The sequence below is a fragment of the Hylobates moloch genome, unplaced genomic scaffold (assembly GCF_009828535.3).
Source record: "Hylobates moloch isolate HMO894 unplaced genomic scaffold, HMol_V3 SCAFFOLD_4, whole genome shotgun sequence".
Classification (NCBI taxonomy): Eukaryota; Metazoa; Chordata; class Mammalia; order Primates; family Hylobatidae; genus Hylobates; species Hylobates moloch.
In genome coordinates, this window is record NW_026652279.1 from 110,122,915 (window position 1) to 110,139,389 (window position 16,475).

Consider the following 16,475-nt stretch of genomic DNA (forward strand, 5'->3'; position numbering starts at 1 on the left):
AGGTAGCTCACGCCTGTAATCCCAGCACTTTGGGAGGCCAAGGCAGGTGAATCACAAGGTCAGGAGATCGAGACCATCCTGGCTAACACGGTGAAACCCCGTCTCTACTAAAAATACAAAAAATTAGCCGGGCGTGGTGGCAGGCGCCTGTAGTCCCAGCTACTTGGGAGGCTGACGCAGGAGAATGGCGTGAACCTGGGAGGCAGAGTTTGCAGTGAGCCGAGATGGCGCCACCGCACTCCAGCCTGGGTGACAGAGCGAGACTCAGTCTCAAAAAAACAAACAAACAAAAAAATTCCATAGATTATTCTGTTGTGTGCAGAGATAAGAAGCATGCAAACCTACACAAAACAAAGCTTAGGGAGCAAAACGGGTTAAGAGTCCAGAGTAACAACCTGTATTCTGGCAGTATGCCTACTGACCCATGGTGGAGTGTGTAAAGGGTAGTCCATTTTTCATCCCCAAGTAAACTTATCTGTTCCCCTTTGAGTGTTCCAATTTTTATATGAAATGAGTTCACAAAAGAAAAAGGCACTGAGGAGCTTCAGAAGACCCTGTCAGAAATAAGCAAGAAAAAGGAAGATACTGTGAAGCTATAAAAGCTTAGTCAGCTATAGCTAGCACAGGAAGGTGGGGGAGAGACCAAAGAAACAAAGACTGTGGTTGTCTAATGGCCAGAACGGATGCTATAGGTACTTGCCATATTTGAATGTTTTTTTGTTGGATAAAATAGCAAACTTCTCAAAAAATGAAAACAAATGGTATAATGCTACTTTTAAAATAACAGAATAAAACTATATAGTTTTAAAAACAGGATTCTGATTTAGATCTAGAGACACTAAGACTCTGCCTCTACCAGATAAAGTCTGAAGAAAAATGGTTAAGCAATTTGTTAAAGAGAAACTCTGTCCGTTTAGTGTTGCTATAACAGAATAACTGAGGCTGGGTTAATTAGTAAATTACAGGGGTGTATTTGGCTCACGGTTCTGGTGGCTGGAAGCTTCAAGATTGGGCAGATGCATCTGCTGGGGACCTCAGGCTGCTTCAAGTCATGGTGGCAAGCCAAAGTGGGGCAGATGTGCACAAAGAGATCATGTGGTGAGAAACCAAGGTTGCTTTTTTTTTTAGACAGAGTCTCACTCTGTTACCAGGCTGGACTGCAGTGGTGCCAATCTCAGCCCACTGCAACCTCCGCCTCCCAGGTTCAAGTGATTCTCCTGCCTCAGCCTCCCGAGTAGCTGGGATTACAGGTGCCCGCCACTACACCCAGCTAGTTTTTTGTATTTTTAATAGAGATGGGGTTTCACCATGTTGCCAGGCTGGTTTTGAACTCTTGACCTCGTGATTCGCCCGCCTTGGCTTCCCAAAGTGATGCGATTGCACGCGTGAGCCGCCGCGCCCGGCCTGAAATCCCTTTCATAACAACTCCATCTTGGGAACTAATTCAGTCCCAAGAGAACCAGAACCCACTCTTGCTGGAGGGCATTAATCTATTCACAATGGATCTGCCCCCAGGACCCATACACTTCCCACCAGGCCCTAAGGCCTCCCGACACCACCATGGTGGGGATCAAATTTCAATATGAGTTCTGGCAAAGGACAAACCACATCCAAATCATAGCAGAAATAATGGATTCAAAATGTGACCCAACGAAGAGAATGAAAAGACAAGCCACAAACTGGGAGAAAATATTTACAAAAGACGTATCTGATAAAGGACTGTTACCCAAAATATACAATGAACTCAAAACAATTAAAAAAAAAAGATTTAAAAATTGGCTACCAATCTGAACAGATGCCTCATCAAAGAAGATATGCAGATAGCAACTAAGCACATGAAAAAATACTCCACATCGTATGTTATCAGGCAAATGCAAATTAAAACAAAAATGAGATGGCACTATACACCTATTAGAATGGCCCAAATTTGGAACACTGACAATACCTAATGCTGGTGAGGATGTGGAGCAACAAGAACTCTCATTCACTACTCATGGACATGAAAAATGGTACAGCCACTTTGAATTACAGTTTGACAGTTTCTTAAAAAAAACAAAAACATACTCTTAACATATAATCCAGTAATCATGCTCCTTGGCATTTACCCAAAGGAGTTGAAAACTTATGTCCACACAAAAACCTGTACACAGATGTTTATAGTAGCTTTATTCGTAATTGCCAAAACTTGGAAGAAACCAAGATGTCCTTCAGGAGGTGAATGGATAAACTGTGGTACATCCAGGCAATACAGTATTACTCAGCACTAAAAAGAAATGAGCTATCAAGCCACGAAAAGACTTGTGGAAACTTAATTGCATATTATTAAGTGAAAGAAGCCAATCCAAAAAGGCTATATACTGTATGATTCCAATGATATGACATTCTGGAAAAGGTAAAACTATGGATACAGTAAAAAGATCCATGGCTGCCAGGAGTTAGGGGCAAAGGAGGAAGGGATGAATAAGCAGAGCTCAGAGGATTTTTAGGGCAATGAAACCACTCTCTATGATACAATAATGATGGACACAGGTCATTATACATTTGTCCAAACTCACAGAATGTACACCACCAACAATGGACCCTAATGTAAACTATGGACTGTGGGTGATAATGATGTGTCCGAGCAGGTTCATCAGGTATAACAAATGCACCACTCTGGTGGGGGGTGTTGACAGCAGGGAAGGCTGTGTATGTGTAGGGGCATGAGGCATAAGGGAAAACTGTATTTTCTTCACAATTTTGCTGTGAACCTAAAACTGCTCTACAAAAATGTCTTCAAAAAAGTCACCTCGTCAATAAAGAGCAGACCAAGGCAATAATATGAATGATAATTAGGTTGTTTATAAGCTATTTGTGTTCTAGGGTGGGCTTTCCTATGAGACTTTATCTGAGTAACTGCTTGATAAGAGTATAACATATCCAACTGATTTATGTACATCTAAGGGACATGAGGTTGACATTTTATAATTTTGCTGCTGTTTTGGGATAAAAAAAAAACCCCAACACATTTGTTCTGTTATCTGTAAATAAGCACTTTATTACCAAATAGTTCAGCATCAGAACAAGAATTCTAATTCCAAAAGGGTTTTCTTTACATTACATGATATTGTGAGATACACATTAGAAGAATCTGAGACTATATTCCATTCCAGTTTCTCTTTTGCAATTAGGTAATTTGTTTTGATCTAAAAAGTATAAATTTACCTCATTCATGTTAATGCTGTCCATGAAATGTAAGTATCAGTTCCTTCTCAGCTAGTGCTTTATAGTTATACTGGTGCCAGGTTAAGAGACCTATTTTATAGTGACATGAAAGTCAAATACAAGAAAAGCACATTGTCATTTTCATTTATGGAGGCAAATCCCTCTTAACACAAAGAAAAGCAAAGGACCTTATGTGATTATGTAAGGCAGATCAGCCAAGGAATTTCATTCAAAGATAATACTTCATACTCCATAATCCCATGTGAGAGATTAATGAATGACTCCAAGTAAAAAGAAAATTAGCCCTTGGGCCTCTGACAATTTAATTGCCAAGGCCTTTTGTGAATTCTAAACAATGTTCTAAATTAGCCACAATTTCTCAGAATGATATACCAGAAGAATATGAACCTCAATAATTACAGGCTGTTTTAAGTTTATTTTGTGAAAGTTATTCCTTCCCCCAGTATTCCACAACTAAAGCTGTTCTCAGGACATGCTGAAGATTTATAATAAATTGAGTGCCTATTATACACAAGGCACTGTGCTGAGTGCTGAAAATGTGGTAAGGACAGCACTCCTTGTCAAGCTATCTATGTGGTATCAGCCAGCTGAATAATGGAACATTTGGGCCAGACTAGCATATACGGAGACCAGGGTACCAAAGGTGTCCAATTTAAGTGACTCAGAAGAGGAAATGGTAAATAAGATATTTCAATTTTTTTTCCTTGACCTTAGTCACATCTGATCAGAACAGTCAATGCTTTCTACATAAACTCTGGGTTTAGGCAGACGAAGACCACTCACCACCATCCTTCTTTTGACAGATACAAGTACTCAGCCAAACGTAGCTCATCATACATACTATTAATTAAAGAGAAGTGATTCATCTCTGGCTTTTGCAGGGGAAAAGGAAAGGCTCAAAAACTCCTTTCCTGCAGATGGGATCAATTTTTAAAGGCTCCAACTCTGCTTGCTTTGCTGATAAAGTTCTTCAGGAGATCATGGTCCATTTCTGCAAAACCTGATGTTTGTGTTACTACAGTCAGATGGTTTATGCAAAACCTGAAGCAGAATTCTTCTAAATCCTAGGAACAACAACAACAAAGATGGTTTAATAAATTCATTATTTCCTAATTCAATGCAACATAGCATGAAAATTGCTAAAACAAGTTAGGCAAGGAAAAAGGATTTGATAGCCAAGTGGAGGAAATGATGGCATGGTAATACCTAAAGAATAGTCATAAAAAGTATAACAAATATGAATCATCTATGCTTGTAAAAATTTAAGTAGCACGGAGTAACATTCAAGTTCCTCTGCACTAACCTAGGGAAAGAATCTTTTTCTTACCAGAGATAGGCACGTGAGTGTGTGAATTCCTTGGTACCTTTGTCTAGTGACAGTATTTGTAACTGTTGATTTCACTTTCAATAATTGTTAAAAGTCCTATACTCTTCTTTTATATTTATATCAGGGTCTTTAAGTATGTCTGCCTATAAAGAGTTGATGGAAGAAAAAGGTAAGCCATAAAAAGCAGTAATGCCAGGAAATTGCTGCTCTGAAGTCATTAACAGGCCACTGCCTTTTCCCTTTATGAGACGATACAGGATGGGATGGATGGATTTGATCACACTACATATGCCTTCAGCAATCTCAACTGGGAAAATGCTTTAAAGAAATCATGACTTCCAAGTCTCTGGTAAGAGAGACCTGACAGATTGGTGTTTTCTGGCTTACTGTAATGCACTCTGGGCCAAAGAATAATGCTGTAATAATTCTCCTAATTAGAACTATAACTTGAAAATCAGAATGCGGCTGACCAGATGCTTTTTGGCCCTGGAGAAGTGAGGGCAGGCTGCTGAGACCTCCAATATGCCTCAAACCCTAGGCTACTTGGCCCAGGACAAGATGCCGCTAGGTGGTGGTCAATTTTTAAAAGTTTCCTCTCCAAGCTACTGTAGGTAATTTATAAAAAATAAAGGCCCCAAATACTTTCTAAGCAATGACATATGCACATTATACATGATAGTCTTTTCTTCTTTAGACATAAATTATAGCAAATGCCGAAGATGGAAAAAATAAAAAAAAATAGCAATGCTGATAGCCTTACCAATGTACATATAAACCTATGGTACATTTTCTTTAAAGAAAAGAAAGAAACTATACGAGGAAAATGTTTATTTCATGCCTGAACATAACTGGGCAGGCTGTTGGTACCACACCAGCAATATGATGTGTCTCTGTCCCAGGTAAGCCCTCAGTGATAAACAGGGAAAATTCACACACCCACTTGTCATCACAGCATACTATACATAAAAATGTGCTTCAATGACACATGCTGAATATCTCAGGATCCATTTAAAATTATGTGCTGTTGCTTAAATTTTTAGAAATGACATTTTTGCCTACAGCACACAAAAGTGAAACCAGATAGAGATGCATCATCTCTTTGGCTGAACTCTACAGAGAGGAATGGAGGAATTCATACCTACACCACACACATTAGAGTGTGTCTGGAGTTAGGTGGCTGGGCAGTTTGATGCCTCACAGATCTGGACAGCATCAGGAAAACTGCTAATTCATGGGAGAATGAAAGGACCCTAAAAAGTTATCACTTGGATCCATGCTCCTTTACTTTATTCTAGAGTGGGATCTTCCCCTAAATATTAAATTAAGGACAGGACTTGGAAAGACTTCCTGTGATTCTAAGAATTCAATAAATTGGCATAGGGTGGTGGTACTGGTTATAAGGGAATTCTGTCCATATAAAACAAGGCCCCCATTATTTTTCAGTTAAAGAATTGTAGTCTATTTTGAATGCTACCACTCTATACGGCTTCATGTTCAAAATGGGGCCCTCTGTTCTGTCCTACCACATTCTCCTAGTTTGCTCATTCTCCTACAGGACTCTCATACTTCTCCCCATAAGCCTGACATCTCCCCTCCCATCCTCATCCTCAGCTGACATGACTTCCTATTTCACTGAGAACCAGAATCACTTGAAAAGAACCTCCACAAGCTCTCCCCACTACATCTCCTTGCCTATTACAGAGAGGCCTGTGGATGCAATCTTCTCTGGATCAAAGGTCCAAGACCCTATAGAAAGCAGAACCCTTGCTCTGTCACTAGATCCCACTGCTCCACCAACTCAGGGGCCCTGCTCTACCAACTGTCCCCTGCATCACTGGCTTGTTGCCCTTCACTGAGTCATCTGCATCATTAGACAAGCTTCCATTTCCTACATCTTAAAAAAGTAAAGATGTTTTACCTCAAATGTCCCCCAAACCTCTTCCTTTTTATCTTTATAAGAAAATTACCATGAAAAGCTGCCTCTATTCCCCATCTTCAGTTCCTCTACTTCCACGCTTCGATCAGACTTCTCGCCTCACTACGCTAAAACTGCTTGCCAAGGCCCCCCCGGCGTTCTCATTGCCAAACCCACTTGTCAGTTCTCAGTCCTCGTGCAGACCTGCCAGCAGCATCTGGTGTGGTTCGGACTTCCTGCTTCCTGTTTTGCTTTCTTTACCAGCCTCCAGGAAATGGTCTGCTGGTTTCTCTCTTCCATTACTGCCCACTCCTCTTCAGTCTCCTTTGCTGGTGTCTCCTTATCTCCTCAACCTCTAAGCACAGAGTGCTCAGGACTTAATCCTCAAACCTGTCTCACGTCACTGCCTCATAGCTTTGACTTCAGCACATTTCTCTCTGCCTTCCAGGCTTGCTTATCCAATTTGCTTATTAGACATTTCCATTTGGATGTCTAATAGACATCACATACTTCTCATATTCAAAACCAAATTCCTGATATTTCCCCCAAAATGTTGCTCCTATCTTCTCTATCTCAATAGATGCCACTTTCATCCTTACAGTTGCTGAGGCACAGAACCTTCTCAGTCGTCTTTTTTCTTTCCTCACATCTAATCCATCCACACATCCTGTTGGCTCTACTTTCAAAATGTATTCGAAATCTTAACCACTTTTTACCATCCCCACAGGTGATAACTTGGACCAATCCACCATCATCACTTACTAGATTATACAGCCTCCTAAGTACCCTCCTTCCCCTACACACACACACACATTTTCTCTCTCTCTCTCTCACCCCCTACCTCCCTCCCTCCCTCCTCAACACAGCAGCCAGGAGGATTACTTTCAAATGCCCATCATATCTGCTCCTCTCCAAACCCTCTGATGGCCACTCACCTTGGAACTCTGATTCCTGAAACTTGCCTATGGGCTCTGCAGGCCCTGCCTCCTCCCACACATGCCACTGTGCACCTCCACCGCACCATCTCCCTGCCTCATCAGCTACTTCCCTCCACACTGTGCTCCCTCCACACCAGGCTTGCTTTTCCCCGAACACACCACCCACACCTCCTTCAGGGCTCTGCTTGAGTCACCTGCTCACTGATGTGTTGCCTCCCTGACCACTCTATTTAAAATTTCAACTTTCATCTCAGGATGGCATTCCCCAGGCTGTCTTCCCTGGCTTACTTCTTTCCATATCACTTGTCATCATCTGACATACTATATATCCTATTCATTTATTGATCACCCATCTCCCCTCACCAGAAATTCCCATGAGAGCAGAGATTTTGGATTGTTTTGTTCATTTGCAGTACCCCAGTGCCTAGGGCAGTGCAGGGCATGTAACAGGCACTCAATGAATATTTGTTGAATCATGCATAAATACTCCTGATTTCAAAATACTGAGGACAATGGAGAATTGTAGTTAAACATGCGGTTTTAAAATTTGCCCAATCTTGGACTGTATTCCAGTTTTGCAGTTTACTAGTTTACTCAGATTACTTAATCTCCCCAAGCTTCAGTTTTCTCATTTATAAACTGGATCGAATATAATAATGCCTATGTCATATAAGGTTGTTTTGAGGAGTAAATGAAACATGAACTGTGCTTAGGATAATCCCTGGCTCATATTAATTACGTACTAAGTGACAGTCCAGCATGAGGGATAATAATTTGCTGAAAGAGCCCATTTCTTGCTTATTTGAGCCAGGCAAATCAAATACAGCACTGTTCTTTATTTACAAAAGATTGTATTTTACATTAAGCACACATACAGTCTATTTTACTTATAGTCTATTATATTAATTTAGGGTACAGCAATTAGCTGGACAGGCTGTAGTAAAACAGTGCATCTCTATAGGCAAAACAGAACATCCATGAAAGGAGTATTTAATAAGTACCTACTCTGTGTCAGACGCTGTCCTAGGCACTGGGGATATGGTTGTGAGCAAAACAAAGTCCCTGCCATACAGAATATAAAAAAGTATTAAAAATGAAGCCTGATTCAGATGCAAACACCATGTGCCACCATCTTGACATCTGAGATGGCCCTCCATCACCATCGTTCACCACCGTGATACTAAAGAATGGACTAGGAAAAGTGCATGGATTTTGTTTGACCATGAAACATTTTGTGTTGTAAGTGCCCAATATGTTATCGCCTTGATATAAAACATTCACTTTTAAATGTCATTGTTTTGTGCTTTTAAATGTCATTGTTTTGAGGTAGTACTTTTTTTTTAAATGTTAAGTGAAAAAAAAAATCTAGGTTTCAAGTATTTACAAATATATAATGTGACATAAAACAAAAACTCAGAAGCTGTTATATGAAAGTGCTAATGTTCTCTGGTTGATGAGTCATTACCTTCGTCACTTTTTGTCTTTTACAAATTTTCTTTAATAAGCATAGTATTATTTATATAAACAGAAAAAAAGTTATAACCTTTCATCTACTAAAATGTCTCTGTTTTTTTGACCAAAGGAGAGGATATCCTTATAACAAAAGGAAACTGACTCAAAGATGTTATGGCCTGTTTCCTAAAGATCTGGTTCTAAGATTGGTTTTCTTTCCTTTCTTTATTATCATAACAATACATGGTCACTGTAAAAGTTAAAAAAAATAAGCAAACAGAAGAAAATAAAAATCATCCACAATCCCACCATTCAATGATAACCACTAAGCATAGTTTTCAGTCTTTTTTTCTACGTAGATAATGAATTTTAGTTTTTTATTCAGCTATTTATACTTTTTTAAAAAATAAAAATAGGACAACAGTTTTTCACTTGGTGATGTATCTTCAATAGCTGCATAATTTCTTGATATTAACATTTTATAAGCAAGCCTCCACTATTAACACTAACCTTTTTCTAATTTTTCAAAATTATAAACCGCTGCAGTAAACACCTTTGAAACTAAGTCTTTGTCCAAATCCATGATTACTTCCTCAAGATAAATACTTATGAGTGAATTCCTTGAAGGATTATGTCTTTAATTTAAAGCGCTTAATACATATTATACCAAATTGTTCTCCATACCAATTTGTACTCTCATCAGCAGTTTAGGCGAACACCATTATTCTGATCCTGTACGTTATCTCTAAAAATATATTCCTGCTTTGACAGGTGAAAAGTTATACCTTGTCTTCATTTATGCTTTTGTCTATTTATAGAGCCATTTGTTCTTTGGTCCATTTCTTTCAACCAAACTGTTCCTATTGTCTTTTTGTTTTTCACTCTGGTAAACAGACTTCATTATCTGTTGCAAGTATTTTTCCCAGTGTCTCATTACTTTGTAAGTCTCTCTATGGTATTTTTACATGGATAAAAGTTTCTTGTCTTTTTAAATCAGAGTTATAAATCCTTTCCTTTATGGCTTCTGCCTTTGATGTCCATCCCAACATTATATAAATACTCGCTTATATGTTGTCTAGGACTCTTGTTACTTCATTTTTTAAAAATATTAAATATTTCCTCTACCTAGACTTTTATTTTAGTTTAAGGTACGAGGCAGACACCTGGGTTCCATTTCTCCAGGAGGCCGGCAGCTGGAAGCAAGCTTTCCTTACCTGGGCGTCATACTTCACCGCAGCCGACAGCAGAGCGATGGCGTTCTCCTCGCAGATGCCTTGCTTGATAGTTTGTTGGCAGAGCTTTTTCAAACGATTTTCTCTATAAAATGTAGCCAAGTCTAGCAGTCCTGGCAGGAAGAGGTGTTTATTAGAGGGAGTGATTTCAAGCATCCTGATTTACACTCGCTCACTCAGCCACTCAGAGATGATTTTGACATTATTTTGGATATAATCCTCAGTGAAGCGCTGCATAGACTGATGCTGACTGACACTTACACTTCAGTGTGAGGCTCTACCCAGGACAGCAGCCAAGCTGAGCAAATATGATACACAAATCATTAGCTGTTGAAAAACAGGAGCACAGGGAAAATAGCTTTAATATTTTTTTCCTAGGAAAAAAGCATGTGCGCCTTGAATGACCCCTTCCCCTGCAATCTCAATGTCAGCTTCTCCTGGGCCATTCCCAGGAGCACACACATGCTGTAAGAGTGCCCGCCATGAAAAGAAAGAAAACAAAAGAAGAAAAGAAAAGAGGAGAGGAGAGGGAGGCGAAGGGAAGGCAGAGGAGAAGAGAAGAGGGGAGGGGAGAAGAGAGGAGGGGAGAAGAGAAGAGGGGAGGGGAGAAGAGAAGAGGGGAGGGGAGAGGAGACCCTTTCATGGACACGTGTCTGCCTCCTGTTACCCTATCCCACTGCTCCTCTCTACAGCAAAACTCCTAGACAGAGCTGTCTGTATCTGCTGTCTCCATTTTCCCATCTCCCATTCTGACCTCAAGCCATTACAAGTAGAACCCCATCCCCACCACTACTGCAGTCACACCCTTGGTGGTCACACCTGTGGCGGTCACAATGGCTTTGAGGGTGCAATATTCTCTGGTTTCCTCTTACTCGACATTTACACAGAATTTGATATGGTTGATAATGCTCTCCTTAGGATACTTTGTCACTTGCTTGCATTTTTCTTCTCTTTAATTAGTTGCTCCTCAGTTCTCTAGGCTGGATCATTTTTCCTGACTTCCAAATGTTTGAGTGCCCCAGGGTTAAATCTTCAAATACTTTTCTCACTTACTTCCCAAAACCCCAGCCCCAGGGTTTTAAATATCATCTATATATGCAGGTGAGTCCTGTTATATTACCTGTCACCTATTTTCAAGTAATTCAATGTAGACTGGGTGAAGTGACATATGTAAATTAATTTTAATCTACCCCAAGGAATGATAGGAAGTACTCTAATTGAAGCAGTCAATCAGCATCTGAAAGATCCTATTTGTTTTTCTGAATCTTCATTACAGGATTTGTAATTAGCATAAAGAATGTCAGAATTAGTTTGTCATTGGTGAAATGAGTGGTAGCCAGGATCAAAAGGTTAGCTGAATCCGGCTACTAGAACACTGTCATGTCCACCTCAAGCTAACTTTTCATGCAAGGTACTTAACAGAGTGTACGAAGTATAAAGAGCTGGGATTTCATCAATTTTACCATATTAATTGTTTTTGTGTTTATCTGCTAATAAATCTTATACATGTGGTAGACTTTGGTTGGAAACTTGCTTTTTTAATAACAAATATTATCAAAGTTATAGAGGAAAGACAGATAGCTCACTGGAGGACATTTGAAATCTTGAGCTGTGAATGGCTTCATTGTTTTTGGCCCCAAGCTTCAGACACACATGCAAGCTGCACTGCCCTAAGAGAGGATTCTGCCCCAAGCCCCGGCTCTGCGCCTCCTCCAAGCACACCCACAGCACAGGGTGGCTAAGGAGCCACATGCCCACTTCTAGACCACACTTTGGGTACCTGGGAACCTGGGACTGCCTGCATAATTGGCCCTGAGGCCACAAGTGTGGGTATTTCCTCCCTTAGACCCCACCATCAATGTGCAGACCCCCTGGCCCAAAAGGGTAACCTGGGTTGGGGGTGGATAGGGCTTGGAATGCAAGCTAGGGTGCCCACACACCCTTCTGCTGGAGGAGGGGTCTGTCCTGCCTGTGCCATTGGGTTCTGGCACAAGAAGTCCTGCAATTCTAAATGTCAACTAAAATTGAAACCTGTCCTTTCAGTTCTTAATGAAATTACATTTTTCAAGGTGGGAGGATTGGACATATTTTTATCTGAAGTTCATTAGCTTGACATACAACTTTAAATTTTTAGACGTATGGAACATAGGTCTCCATTTGGAGTCTTGACTAGAGCCCCACAAATGTTAGTGGTGGGCCTATAAAAAACTGCCACTTGGGGCCAGGCGCAGTGGCTCACGCCTGTAATCCCAGGACTTTGGGAGGCCAAGACGGGCGGATCACCTGAAGTCGGGAGTTCAAGACCAGCCTGACCAACATGGAGAAACCCTGCCTCTACTAAAAATACAAAATTAGCCAGGCGTGGTGGTGCATGCCTGTAATCCCAGCTACTCAAGAGGCTGAGGCAGGAGAATCGCTTGAACCCGGGAGACGGAGGTTGCGGTGAGCCGAGATCGCGCCATTGCACTCCAGCCTGGGCAACGAGAGTGAAACTCCATCTCAACGCCATTGCACTCCAGCCTGGGCAACGAGAGTGAAACTCCATCTCAAAAAAAAAAAAAAAAATTGCCACTTGGGTATCTAATGGGAAGCTCAAACTCCTTTGACTTTCAAAGTCCAGAGCAAGCCTGTTGTTCTCCATCTTCCTCACCTCAGTGAATAGGACTTCCATTAAGGCAGCTACCCAGGCCAAGTACCTCAGTGCAGCCAACCTTCTCTCTCAACTCACACCTCTCATCCCATCTATCAACAAATCCCATCAGCAACCTCTTTAAAATGTATCTAGAATCTGATCTCTTTGCAATACTTCCACTGCTATACAACCCCAACCCAGGAGACCATCATCTCACACCTGAACCAATATAATAACAGATGTTTTAAACACAGACCACATCTCTCCTGTGGCAGAAGCTGCTAGTTGCCTCCCTCCCAACCCCTACCCCAACACACACACACACACACACACACACACACACACACACACACTCTTCTCTCTCTCTCTCACACACATCCATTCTTCCTTTCTTCTGAAACCATAGAATTTTTAGCCAAGCTACAGCCATCTGGAAATGCCCATTTTCCCAGCCTCCTAAGCCACTGGGCACAGACTTGATTGACTCAGGCCTACAGTCTGAAATAAGTGGAATTCCCAGGCCCTGCTGGTGGAGACACGGGGATCTGCTGCATGGCCCTCGGTCTCTGTCCCTTCCTCCATGCTGCTGCCTGCAATGCTCCACGGTGGTGATGATTTGATTCCTCTCTCTCTTATCTGTCCGGTCAACCTTTGTAATAAAGTAGTAACAAGGGAAACATGTTTGGATTCAACACACACAAAAAGGAATACTTCTGTAATTACCCTCACAGTGACTTTCTTTTAGGTTCTATAGAAACCACCTTGTCAGTTCCTCAACATTTTGCCAAGTTTTTGGAAGTCTTTGGCAATTACCTACTGCCTCCTCAGGAGAAAGGCTGATGCTGTCTGTGTACAGGTATTCCAGGAAGGCCCGGTAAACAGGATATGAAAATTCACTCATTTCTACAATATCATCCTCATTATCTTCCAATGACGAACGAAAATGCTCACATCTGAAGGGAAAAAGCAGCGTGTCAGGTCCTAGCTTCCCAGCCAGGACAGACGGCCTCTGTGAGGACCACATCCTTCTCTCGAAGGTGCACACTGGCACGTCCCTGCTGTGACTCCTCACTTTCTTTGCTGGCCTGGGTTTTCAAACAATCATTTATTCAGCAAGGGTGTACATGCAAACCTGCTGCCAGGGGTGGCCTGGGAAGCAGCCCCAGTGGCCGTGCTAATGGGGACAGAGCTGGGCTCCCTGGCATCTCTCTCACACCACAACCACTGTCAGCATTTAGAGAAATCAGTGGGTTTATTTTTATAAAATCTAAGAATTCTGTTTCCTCACTCCATTATGGGTTGAATGATGTCCTCTAAAAATTCCTGTGTTGAAGTCCTAATGGCCAATACCTCAAAATGTGACCTTACTGGGAGAGAGAACCTTTAAAGAGGTAATCAAGTTATAAGAAGGTCACTAGGGTGGGCCCTAATCCAATATGACTGGCATCCTTATAAAAAGGGGAAATTTGGGCTGGGTGCGGTGGCTCACACCTGTAATCCCAGCACTTTGGAAGGCCGAGGCGGGTGGATCATGAGGTCAGGAGTTCGAGACCAGCCTGGCCAATATGGTGAAACCCCATCTCTACTAAAAATACAAAAATTAGCCAGGCATGGTGGTGTGCACCTGTAATCCCAGCTACTCAGGAGGCTGAGGCAGGAGAATCACTTGAACCTGGGAGGCGGAGGTTGCAGTGAGCCGAGATCAGGCCACTGCACTCCAGCCTGGGCAACAGAGAAAGACTCTGTCAGCTAAAATAAAAAGGTCGGGGGAAATTTGGACACAGACATGCACAAAGGGAGAATGCCACATGCTGACTGGAGTTAAGCAGCCATATGCCAAGGAAGGCCAAAGACTGTCTGCAAATCCCCAGCAGCTAGGAAAGAGGGCAAGAACAGATTCTCGCTCACAGCCTCACAAGAAACCCATCCAGCTGACACTTTTGATCTGGGACTTCCAGCCTCCAGAACTTTATGTTGCTTAAGCCACCCGGGCTATAGTACTGCGTTACAGCAAACAAATCCACCCCTCTTCCTTCATGCAGGTTGATGTGATACAGAGAGAGTGAACAAACGCTGCACAGCTTGATCTTACTAAAGAGGAACTTGAGACTAAAATGCTGTGTTGAGTTTGTGACTCACTGCAGTAGGATTTAAATATCTGTTACACAACAACATAATGAATTTCAAAATCATCATGTAAGAGAAAGAAGCCAGGCACAAACGAATGCATCCTGTATCATCCCATCTAAATACACTCTAGAAAATGCTAACTCATCTACAGTGACAGAAGGAGCTGCGGTCACCCAGGGCTAGGACACGAGGGGTCTTTGAAGGGTGATGGGAATGTTCTCTGTCTGGATGTGGGGCAGTGGTTTCACAGGCATGGACATGTGTCAGCACTCATCAAACTGCACACTTGAAATGCACACAGCTCTCTGCTCAAAAACATTCACAAATGTGATTTTTTAAAATTTCTGTGCTAGCCTCACTATAGACCTTTTTGGTCTGGAAAGGCCTTGATCTTCTCTTTTTTAAACCATCTAAAAGTACCCCACAAGTGACTATAAGAAGGTGATTATTATGAGCTGAGCTTGATTCCCAGGCAGAGAGGGTAACTGATGGACGTCCAAGTATCAATACGGTGTTCAGAGCACAGGACACACTTGCAGCGTGCGCTGGCTGCTCCCTGCTGCCAAGGTAACCATCCCACTTTTCAAGCCTAAGGAACGCCTATGGTACTGATTCCCTGAACCACACACAACCTGTGTTATTTCTTGTTTCACGTATATTTCTCCCGGCTCCACTGTATGCTTGTAAGAGCAAAAACGGCCTTACAATTTTTCTTTATTACTGAGGTGCCTAATATAGTTGGACACTTAGAATATAATTGTTGAATGAATTATTTTTCTCAATTCTCATATAAATGATTCCTTACCGAATCTTGAGAAGGACTTTATGTGCATAAATGTACTTTCCATCAACTAGAAACTTCAGGTCTGCAGTGTCCGGGTTGTCAAATTCCCTCTTCAGTGACTCAGCCACCGTGAGGTGGTCATCAGGTTCTAGGAGAATAATGCAAATGCTTCCAGAGTTAGCTACGACATAATGAACACACAGGACAGGATATGGCACTACTCTACTGATGCTCATCAAAGTACCAATTCCTCAAAATAACTGAGGAACTGAGCAATGGGTTTTTCCCCTGAAGACAGATTTGCATCTCTGTAATCATTAAGAATAAGAATCTCACACATATCTGCTTATACATCTGGCAAAATAACAATAAAAAGTCCTAAGCCACATCACTAATTTTGCATGAAATTTTAAACATTTGAGTAAATATGCTAGCTAAAAGTAAAAAACACAGTTTCTCGGTAAAATTAAAAAGCAGTCAAATAAGGGCAGGGCACAATGGCTCACACCTGTGATCCCAACACTTTGGCAGGGGCAGAGACAGAAAGATGGCCTGAGGCCCACGGTTTAAGACCAGCCTGGGCAACACAGCGAGACCCCACCTCCAAAGAAAGTTTCTTTAAATTAGCCAGGCGTGGTAGTGGGTATGTATAGTCCCAGCTACTCAACAGGCTAAGGCAAAAGGATCGCTTGAGCCCAGGGGCTGAAGGGTACAATGAGCTATGATTGCACCACCGCACTCCAGCCTGGGCAACAGAGCAAGACCTCATCTTTCTCTCTTAAACAAACAAACAAAAAATAGTAGTCAAATAAAATTACTTTTAGTTTAGTACTGGTGTTG

The 16,475-nt window shown here is 41.7% G+C and overlaps 1 protein-coding gene across 7 annotated transcripts in view; it reads right to left on the reverse strand.

Moving 5' to 3' along the window:
* Positions 1-2,666: 2,666 nt before the first annotated feature.
* Positions 2,667-16,475, reverse strand: part of RCBTB2 (RCC1 and BTB domain containing protein 2) — a 56,127-nt gene continuing 42,318 nt past the window's right edge. For 5 of the 7 annotated variants that reach the window (XM_032150868.2, XM_032150860.2, XM_032150866.2 and 2 more), the window contains 4 exons: positions 15,657-15,783; positions 13,535-13,674; positions 10,072-10,202; positions 2,667-4,289 (listed from right to left, as the gene is read on the reverse strand). In XM_032150868.2, the coding sequence (XP_032006759.1) occupies positions 4,149-4,289; positions 10,072-10,202; positions 13,535-13,674; positions 15,657-15,783 (539 nt within the window). In that variant the 3' untranslated portion in view covers positions 2,667-4,148. Of the gene's footprint in view, positions 4,290-10,071; positions 10,203-13,079; positions 13,371-13,534; positions 13,675-15,656; positions 15,784-16,475 lie in introns of those variants that run through there. The other 2 variants (XM_032150870.2, XM_032150869.2) reach the window with 2 other exon arrangements.